This window comes from Ctenopharyngodon idella, chromosome 5 (assembly GCF_019924925.1).
Source record: "Ctenopharyngodon idella isolate HZGC_01 chromosome 5, HZGC01, whole genome shotgun sequence".
NCBI classification, from domain to species: Eukaryota; Metazoa; Chordata; class Actinopteri; order Cypriniformes; family Xenocyprididae; genus Ctenopharyngodon; species Ctenopharyngodon idella.
In genome coordinates this window covers 28,900,739-28,912,060 of record NC_067224.1, presented here as the reverse complement: position 1 = coordinate 28,912,060, position 11,322 = coordinate 28,900,739, and the positions used below count along the sequence as shown (strand labels likewise).

Genomic DNA, 11,322 nt, shown 5'->3' with positions numbered 1-11,322 from the left:
TTAATTATTTGACACCAATGAACGTAAACTCTCGCCTTTGGCATTATCCTCCCACAATGTTATTATCACCAACATGCGCCAGTTAAAATTATAATACTTTATTTTAGATGGGACCGAAAACATATCCAGACGTGATGACGACATTGTTCTGCGTAGCCTGACTCGCGCACAAGCTCGGGTATTTTCCCCACTCAGAGAGAGATCTCATCTCACGCAGCGCTCAGGTACCAGCATCAGCATCAGTGGTGGACGCGCAGCCCTGAATGATCCCGCGCACCGTAAATAGATCTTGCCGACTACATATTTGAGTGTCATTGCACAGAAAATACAGGCACAGGTTTTCCACAACTGTGGGACGGGGGAATGATAAACCCCGGATCCCCTGGGCCGTTGTACTGTTCGTAAGGATGCGATCACTGAGCCGACCGTGGGCCTCGCTACTCACCGAGGCTTTCCTCATCACAACAGTCGCCGTCAGCTCTGCAATGGCAGGTAAGACGTTTAATTTGTGGCATTGATGTGCATCGTGATGCCAGACCGGTGTCTTGGGTGAAGTAAACTGTCTCTGAGTATTCATATAGCCCAAAACAGCTTGTGCAGCCACATAGAGAGGTTTTGTATTTTGCTTTCTCTGTACACGTGCACTGCAAGTGTTCGTTAAAGTCATAATTAGACTAAAAAGAATGTTTTCGCTCACATTCAGTGACTTAAGGTCCCTTTCAGGCTTAGATTCTGTTTGAATTCCTGTCTTTGATTTGAATGCAATATTCTGCTGTTTGAAAAAAAGGGGGAAAAAACTCAATATAAGATGTAATAAATGTTATGATGCAGGAAGAAAGAACAATAAATCTGCTCTCTGACTCAAGTGGAAGAGATATGGACCCCCTGTCATCCACATGTGTGTCCATTTTGGGAAATTGGCCCACTCATTGTACATTTACATAGTTTTGATGTCATACCTATGTGACGGTCATTCCTCTGAGTTTGAGACATGTCTTTTGTTTCCCACTCTGCACTTAAGATTGTGCGTTAATGTTCCGATAACATCATACTGTTCATTGACACGCACACCCCAGGGTCTATTCTGTAACCCTTTGTTGTTGTGTAATGGAAACAGGCAATCAGCAGTTAGGAATGAGAACTGAAGACACCTCTTCTGCCACTCGGGTCTGGGCTATAAATAAGAACAATAAGAATGTAGAACATGACAGCCACTAGAGTCCCCCACCTACATAGGACCAAAGACAGTCTGGACACTCTAAACGCAAGGAAAAACTGTACATATTTACTTCTTGTAGATTTTCTACAGCAGAAAACACCAACAAAAAAGTACCATTTTATTACCATGTTGATTTGGACTAATACGGTGGTATTCTTTGCATAACATTGGAGTGCCATACTGCCGTGGTATAAGATAATCATTCAGTAGTAACGTATTACTATTAGTAATACATTATATACATTTTTTTATAATCTTTCTTTTCTTTGTATTGAATGATATGGAATTTATTCTGCCTGACATTGGACATTTAACTGTGCATGCTCATTTTCTCTTACATTCAGTATCAAAACGAATCATTTAATAACATTGTTATATGTAATCTGAAGCAAAATTAATCAATTTTTCATACTGTACGTTTGTATTACAATGTTATGGTGCCTAAATTCACTTGTAGCATATAAAATGATTGGTTTTAGTTTTTAGTGATTTGTTTTTAATTATTTAGACAAAATAGTATAGAATTTTAATACTAGCCGGTCATCGGCCATAACATCAGTGCATCTACTATCCTACAGTATATCATCACTGCTGCAGTAGTTTACGCTTAGTCAACACTTCACCAGGAAACTGTCGGGAAAAAAAAACCTATTAAAGAAGAGAACTTAAGCTGCATAAAGTGATTGTGACCACGGTGGATGATATTTATCCAGAATCAAAGACATTTTATGAAGGCTTCTGGAGGTTGCCAGGGCTTTGCTCACACTGTAGAGGAGCTGTGAAGTCGATAATTGACCATCTAATGAGAATGTAGACAATTTAAGTAACCTTCAAAAATGAGCACTGCAAATGATTCTTCTTTCAGAGAACTTGTATAGAGGCAGTTATGCAACCATGGAGATATAATATAGATCATTTGGATACAGAGAGAAGAGGTAGGTGTTGTGGCAATTGCAAGAGAGAGGGATGAAAAGAAAATCCAAAAGCTTGATATATATATAAGTGACTGCAAGTTCTGGATTTGTATTTTAAGGGCTAGGCCAAAGAATATCTGAATATTACACTAAATAAAAAATCTGAATCACTGTGTGTTTATCTGTGTGTTTTTCAGAGTATAAATATTTAAACTAAACCTCTTTAAAACAAGATAAATTTACTTGAGAAGCAGAATTGCATAAGATAGACCTATTGTATAAAAAAAAAAAAAAAACATTAATTTTTCCTACCCCACTGGAATAGTTTTTCTTGTTTTTTTTTGTTTTTGTTTTTGTTTTTTTCTTGCATAAACCTCAAAAAAAATTATTATTATTATTATTTTCAATTATTATTGTTATGCTTAAAGTCCCCCTGAAATCAAAATGTACGTTTTTTAGCTTTTAGTATGAATATGTTAGCAAATTCACATTTAGGAGATATAAGCATTCGAAACTTACAATCTCTCAGTTCCGCTAAAATGGATCACGGACTTTTGATTTTTTGTATTTTTTCCATTTTAAAATGGATCATGGATTTTCATGACATCACTGCGGACTTCAGCTTCTCTTCAAATCTCGTCATATTTATGAATGAATCATTGAATCACGAACAATTCGTTCAAAGCCGCAGATTCGTTCACGAATCTTGTTGCTGTATTATTTTGTTGCAAAATAGAGCAAATATTGACAATACTGTGAAGAATATCACTTAATATTAGCCTTTTATTTGTTGAACTGTTGTATAAAATCAATGCCACATTTGCAATCATGTGGATATTTGGATTTGCATTCTTGCTCGTATAATATTGATCTTTATGCACCTTTTGTGCCAGGCTATTTGTTCAAGTGCTAAATCTATAGGTACATTGTAGAGAACGGCAGTAGTGCAGCGCGATTTGTTCAGGCAGCAGACTCTGTACCAGTGTTAATTTTGACAGCAAATTTTGATTTAGTTTTAGTCATAGTCTTTTGACTAAAATGCCATTTAGTTTTAGTCATATTGTTGAAATTGTTTTAGTTTTAGTCTAGTTTTAGTCAACTAAATATCACTAGATTTTAGTCGACTAAATCTACAATAGATTTAGTCAACTAAAATCTAATTTAGTTAAATTGTAATGCATTAAGTAAGCATTCCTCTAACAATACACAGATCCAATACACTGATATACATCTGATACACTCTCTAAACTGTTTATGTTCACTTAAGACAACCAACTGTACTTTACTTGCCAAAGTGAAAGGTTTTTGACCGTTCAAGTGCAAAAAAACACGAAAGAGAGCTTAATTCAGTACTTGTCAGGGATTGACACACTTATCATTGAGGTACTATTATAGTTTTTGTTTCAAATTTTGATTAGATTAGATTTTTAATTTTTCTGCTTTCATTGTAATTTTAGTTAAAAGTTTTAGTAATTTTTTGTTTATGTATTTTAGTTTTTGCTTTTAAATGTCTATAGTTTTTTTATTTCTATTTTATTTCTATTACAGTAGTTTACTATGAATTAAATAGAAATTAAATTAAATTAAATACAGTTCATTGTGTAAACAAAATAACAATAATGACCAGGAAAAAAATAATAATTACAAACCATCCCGGAATACACCGTGACTCTTATTCAGTAGCAGGCTGCTCATTTAAGTTCAGATGAGGGAGATAAAATATGCATTCTTACAACCGTCTAAAACATACTACCATATAAACATTGTGTAGTAAACATTGTCTTAATTCATCAACATTACCTTATAAGCAATCGCTTGACATAAATGTGTGTAATTGCGAAGCAGTCTGAAGTGCTGCTGGGCGAGCATTTAAAGCGCGCAACAGCACCACTTTTTCCCACGGTTAGATCAACACGTTACACTTCAAATGTGCGCATCTTCCACACAGGACAGCCGTCCTGACTGGATATCTTCCCAAATCGTCCCTCTCTATCATTTTCGTCTCGTTTTTATTTGTTGATGCAAATTAGAGTAGATTTTAGTCATAGTTTTAGTCATTGAAAACGCATTTTTATTTAGTCATCTTCTTGTTTTCGTCCGTGAAAAAATGTAGTTGACGAAAATTATGAAACATTATTCGTCAACGAAATTAACAATGCTCTGCACGCAACCTATATGCACCCATATGCACGCTGCTTATGTGGAAATGGACGCTGTCAGATTTGACCACAAAAGATGTGGTATTTTGATTGGATGTATTTATGTATTCATGTATTTACGGCATTGTGCCTGTTAAAATTTTTGTTTGGTTTTAATGTTATTTTAAGGTGGGGAAGAATTAAATGAACGGCAACATTAGGCATTTTGCATTTTGAAATTATGTCAACACATTAAATAATGCTGCGCGTTCCAAGACACTTTAGTGGGCTTTTAATTTATAAAGGTTCATTTTGTACTAGGGTTAATACTACATATGTATATCACACAATTTTGCAATGTATGAAGTGCATTTTAGAATTGACACGTGGCACAAGACCTCTATTTAAGCACTATGTTTAAGCAATTTATTTAAAGCCTCTCTCTAGACATTAAATTTAGTTTAATTTTCTGCTGATGTTGCCCCCTGTGCAAGATACTCTGATTTAATGCTTTGAGAGTATAGGCAATCTTTCTCATTTCCAGCTTGTCTCTCTTTCTCTATCACTTTCTCTCTAACTGCTTCTTGTGTTTGAGTTCCTGTTATGATTTTGCATGATGAATCGTTTGTGTGTATGTGTGTATGAGTTTGTGAGACTTCATGCAGTCACGTCAGACCTAAGCTGCCGTGAAAAAGGGTGAGATGTTTTAAGCAGCCTGTCAGGTTGACTGTAATCCTCATGTGCTTGCATGTGAGACTTCAGATTGTTCTGTCATTTTAATCTCACTTCAAAGCAGATGCCTAAACCTAAAATTTGCACCACACAACTGTGAGAGTGAAAAGATCTGTCGTCAAGTTCAGTGTCTTTCTCTCATGCTCCATAATCTTTGTGTATATTTTAACAACAGAAGAGATGTCTGGTATAATAAGTATAATTCAGTTGTTCTGTCACACTCCATTGTTTCAGTTCTGCTGCATTCTTTTGATGTAATAAAGGGGCACAATAGAGAGATGTGTTATTGAAACACAAAGGTTACAGCTGCCACTCAAGAGTTGCACCATAGAAATCATCCATCATGAATATTCTCAAGCTGTCTCTCGTCTTACGCTGCTTTCTTTCACAAAGAAATTATTCTCTGTTCTCTCCTCTCTTGCGCTCCTTAATTTCTTTGCGCTCTGCTTTCTGTCCTTTTCTGTTTTTTTCTCTCTCTTTTTACCCTCAGAGACTCAATGCAGCAAAATTGCTACACGTTTAAGTATTTAATAATTACATATTCTTTGCCAAATATGGGTTAATAGCAGCTCACACAGCTGGTTGTAGAAAAATGCAAAAAGAAAGAAAGAAAGGTAAATAAATAAAAATAAGTAAGAGACAGTATTTCTGAATGTTTATTGTAGATTCAACAGAGTCTGTTCAGTAGGTCACAAATACAAAGCTCTGTCATGATACTCTACATGGCGCAGGCTGATAGGTCCTTAACTCAATCTCATTACAATCACATCATTATCAATAGGGCACAGTTGATTGGTTCCTGCTGTTTCAGTAGCCAATGAGCTCGCTGCTCAACCTTCAAATACTTGGTCAGCATTTGCTATAGCAGTTGCAGCGCGCTTTCAACAACCCTCCACCTTCCCCAGCTCCACCTGTATCGATCTGCTACTGGTAATTCATGTATGCTATAAAAAATAAAAAAAAAACTGTGCTATTGGCCTCTAAAGATGAAGTCTGAGGTACTTAACAGGGAAGTCTGTGAGGTTTGGGAATATCATAGGTTCATGAAGTGTTAGAGAGTATCAGAGGACTGCTCTGGGATGAACATAACAAAAAGTCAGCAGCTTAGGCTTTCTTAAGAAAGGAAAAGTGATCCTTGTTTAGAAATCATGCTATTTGGTGCTCATAAAACATTTAATATTATTATCACAATTAAAAATGGTTGTGCTGCTTAATATTTTTGTGGAAACCAGGATATGTTTTTTCCAGATTTTTGATGAATAGGAAGTTCAAAAGAACACTATTTATCTGAAATAGAAATATTTTGTAAGAGTATAACGGTCTTTATCCTCATTTATTATCAATTTAATGCACCCTGTCACGATTCCCCTGTGTCTATGTTCAAGGATTTTTATTTTGTTATTCTGTTGCCTTAATAGAGGGTATGCATTGATGTCACTTTCCTGCCGAAACACGCCCCCTCAGCCAGACTGAGTGGCAAAAGAGCCTGCTGCATGACTGGATATAATAAGTAGAAACTGTGAAAACGCGGGTAAAACACAAGTAAAACAAACGATTAAACTAAAGTTTGGACTCGATAGTGTTCCTGTTACAACTTACTAAAGATCCAGTAATCCATGGATATTGACATGCAGCCAGGAATCATATTTCCAGACATGTGCCTGATTTTGACGCAGAGGAAATACATAAAGCAAATATGCTGTGAACGCTTTATATAAATACAATATAGGTGGGTCTAAATCCGGGTGATCACTTATATCAATGTTATATATATATATATATATGTCATCCAGTCTTAAAACTTTATGTCAGTATTTATTTAAAAACACCCGATTATGCAGAATATAAGATGGTAAATATTAAATGATGAGTTGTCAATACAATATAACAATACAATATATAGGGTATGATTTTGCCCCAGAATTCAACATATTGACAAAATGATAACTGCAAATCCACGTTTTGCTGCCTGGAGTCCAGTTGTTTCTGTGAATTGCAGCTATTCATTTGCTTCTCTTTTCTTTAGCTTTCGGCAGTCTGTAAAAATATACCTCACAGATTTCTCATCAAATCTATTTGCACAGTCAATTGCAAAGCTCTTTCCCATTATGAATGTGTTTTGTGTGTTTTTTGTGGCATTAATGCCACTCAGTGGGCGTAACCGCAGTCACTCCTTCCGACAGTGACGTCATGTACATACCCTCTATAGGCTACAATAGTTCACTGAAGGAAATGGTCAAAACAGACATGTTTCCTTGGTTTTCTTGGCTGTCTTGTTAGTTTCCATATAGTTACCCTTGTTAGTCTCCATGGTTACTCATCTCACACACACACACACACCTGTTTCTCATTAGCCTCATGTATTCCTGTGTATGTTTCAGTCAGTAACCATGTTTACATGGACACTTTTTGTTTCAATCTGAATTAAATCATTCCGATTGATGAATCCAAACATAGTGTTTACATAAATGCTAAATAAAGCGATCGAGTTGATGTGCACGTTTGTCACAAGATTCAAATCTTTTGACATGCACATGCTGCATGAATATACAGAGTTTCCCGCTGTTGTTGCATACTAACCATCCTCCTTTTCTTTGTTTTAAAAAGCAGACTTAATATTTATCTATATCGGGTCCTAATCAGGAGGCGACAAGCACACAAAGCTTTGTGCCATGATGCTTATATTAATCAAGCGGTAAAAAAGCCACGTCCCGTAACCCAAAACAAGGCGTCTGCAGATGAGAGCACTTGTGGGACAACTTTGTCCTGCACCACTTCAAAGATGATGAGTGGAAAGAGAATTTTAGATTGACACAACAGTCATTTGTTATATTCAACAACAACGGCAGCTCATTCCGTGCGTTCATTGTGCCATTTCTACAACATTGCACATGCGCAAAACTTTCCAGTTTCGGTTTTCAATCCAGTCAAGTGTTTACATGTCCTATCAAACGGATTTGAAAAGTTTCATCTCACCCCTCTCAAACCGATAAAACATTGCTAAAAATTTAAAATTGTACCTGTTAATATTTTAAATGGACCTGAGCTAACATGAACTATAATGAATAGTTATATTTTTATTAACTAACATAAACAAAGATTAATTAAAACGGTAACAAATGTTTTGCTTATTGCTAGTTAATGTTAGTTAATGCATTAACTAATGTTATCTAATGAGACCTTATTGTAAAGTTTTACCCAAAAATAGCAATGTAGCAAGGGTGTGTCACAGGTGTAGCAGGGACGAGGAGAGTTCTATATCTTATAGCAAGCAGTCTTCAGTCTTCAGTCAACTAACAATTGATAAATGGTTTCAAAGTCATTTTTATTGTTAGTTTGTTAACTAATGGAACCTTATTGTAAAGTGCTAATGATTTTTTTTTTTTTATAACTTTTGTTTTGCTAAAAGACTTTTAAGGGCACAGAAAATACTTAATGTGATTTTTTTTTTTACGCTGATGATAAAATTATTCCTTTACTCTCCATCCTGTAATGTGGTAATGTGGTATAGGAAAATGCATTATTTCAAACACAAATTTGTTTAGGTTTTATAATAAAATCCATTACCTGTGTGTATGTTACATTAATTCTATTGCATTGTGAAATTGTCAGGATTAAAAACATCTTTCTATCTGTGCTTAAGCCAGATGTTCTCGGTGACATGACACTACCTGACACCCTTAGAAACGATCTGAGACAGTGCAGTGCATGTGTGAAATCTGTCTGGTTCCTTTTTGAATTATAAATACCGTGTCTGTAGAGTTGCTGAAGTGCTGCACGTGTCGTATAAGGTCATGCTCACCTGAGAATACACTGTCTCCTGGTGTGAGCCATGGTGGCCCAGGAGTCTCTCTGCATTATTATTGAGACATTATTATCCTAAAGTGGCATGTTAAGCTTAGGACAGAGAGAGGTAGTTGTTTTGCATTGCTCAAAAATTCACACTTTTCTTTAATATTGGTGTTCTCTTATTGAGTCAATAATACTGTACATACAATGATGCAAATGCCATGTTTTACTGCACATTATTGAATAATTGGATAATTAAATTTCCCCTCTAAGCGACACAATGGATTTCTTCTCATTACTAATTTAGAGACAAGACTGGCCACCTAACTTCTGCCCTGAATAAGACAAATGTATTCATACATGAGCACCAATCTGAGGTCAGGAAGCAGACGGTGATGTATGAATGTGAGGTGGCTAAAAAAGGAAGATTCTATTTTCATTTTTTATGTTATTCACAGTTCATCGTGACAGCAGCTGATGAAAGAATACTATTTCTAGACTCCAGTCTCACTGAATGTACTATTTTATTGTGTTCAGATTTGGTCGATAATAATGTTAATTGCAACAGTTTTATCTATTTATACCAGATGGCATGAAAAGTGTTTTAAATTTATTTGAATCAGTAATTATTTTTGCAATTCTGTTTGGGGCTGCTATTATGGAACAGAAATTACACACTTCACCTTTAATTTGTGTTATTCAATCAACGTTCAAGTTTTTTTTTTTTTTTTTTCATACAACAATATAATAAAAGAAGCAAAAAGACGACAAAAAACAAACAAGAAAGGAAAAAAGGGGGGGAAGGGGGATACATGGTGCTGCCAGTTACTCATTGTAATCTACAGTTCAGTCCGTTCCTTTAGTATATGTGATTTAAATTCTTTAACAGTTTACAGGGGAAAGGATTAACATTAGCATAAAACATCAAGCGGAAACAGGGAATATAAATGTATGATGAGAAGTGACAGGATTGTAATAATTTATTTTGCCCAGTGTTCTTATGAGTCAGCTTTAAAGAGTCTGGTTATTGACTCGCTGTCGTTTATTTTTAACATTTCAAAAATACGTTTTTTTGGGGCATTTCACAATGAGAGAATTCAACACCTCCAAAGAACAAGAAAACCCTGCAGCTCTGTTCTCCACTCTGAGCCCTCCTCAGTCATGTCATATAACACAAAGTTCTTTTGAGTGACAGCATGCAGTCCACACTACTTCATCATAGCTTGCCATGTTTTTCAAACGTATTGAGAAGTTGAGAATTACAGGGAGTTTTAAAAGACTGGCTTAGTCTGGCATGAATAACAACATCATTCCTTTTTCTGTTGTGTTCACAGAATGGTGTTGCTAGGCGAATGATAATTCACAAGAATGCCAGTTCTGAAGTTCATTGGAAAAATAGTGGCAATATAAAAGAAATGTAGATGTGTTAAACCTGTATGAAGCATTCAAGGATTGGGATATTATAAAAATATATGTGTGGTGTTAAAATCAATGTGCCACAAAAAGCTCTGCCTTATAATGTCCTTCTGTCAGATATTTTGAGGTCTGTTTCAGTCTGTCCTGGATGAGTTTCATCTTTACTCTGCACAGCAAGACCAGCATGACTGGGTCACCTTGAGGCATGTCTGAACCGTGGCCAGACGCCGACACTTTCCACCCTCGGTGGAGCCACTTTGGCCTTTGTTGGCAGTTGGCAGGATGGACTGAGAGATGATAGTGGTGCTCCATAGCAGTGATCTGTGTGTGTGTGTGTGTGCTTGGAAGTAGGTATTAGATTTGCTTTGTAACAGATTACTGTGATCTATTTCCCTTCACTTCTAATTACAAAGTCTTACAAAACTGCAATAGAACTTCTTAAGGCGGGTGCACACTGTGTGATTTTGGCCACGATTTGGTCGCCTGAGACAAATTTTGAGAATCCTAAAAGATTGCTATAATCCTAGGCTAAAATCTGTAGTCTTTGATCGCTAGTTTGACATGTTCACCGACAGCTGATTAATGACCTTTGGGATCAAATTCTACCTCAGACGAAATTCTGTCAGAAGATTTGCTGCACAGTCCTGCAGTGTGACTTCTACGACGAACGTCAAATTGTCTTCGTTTTTCAAGACAAGCCGTGATCAAAATTAACGCTAGAGATTTCTTTGTCAGCCACCATTTCAGTCCTGCGTGTAATGCAGCCCACATTCACCGAACGTGTATGGGTTGATGGTGTAAAACTCCAGACAAGTTTTCATGTGCGCGTGCCCTTTTTAACGTGTCTTGACTGTCGTACAGTCTGACATAAATGACAGCTGAGATCCCACAGTGTGACATGAGGATCATGTTCGTACAATCTGACAAGCAACAATCTTAAAGGACTATTATAAATCGCACAGTGGTGCACCCGGCTTCATCTGGACTTAGTGTGTGCAACTCTACATATCTTAAATATCAACTAGTCAGCTGGTTGTCTCAATGACTAATCAGCTAATCTTATAATTAGTCTGGTTTAAAGGATGTGATTTTGTGTTCAAAAACAGCTGGATGG

General features: G+C 36.2%; 1 protein-coding gene across 1 annotated transcript in view; it reads left to right on the top strand.

Moving 5' to 3' along the window:
- Positions 1 to 153: 153 nt before the first annotated feature.
- The window catches only part of npdc1b (neural proliferation, differentiation and control, 1b), a 25,198-nt gene continuing 14,029 nt past the window's right edge, over positions 154 to 11,322 (top strand). Inside the window, exon 1 of the mRNA XM_051895441.1 lies at positions 154 to 492. Within this exon, the coding sequence (XP_051751401.1) occupies positions 408 to 492 (85 nt within the window). The 5' untranslated portion in view covers positions 154 to 407. The remainder of the gene's footprint in view (positions 493 to 11,322) is intronic.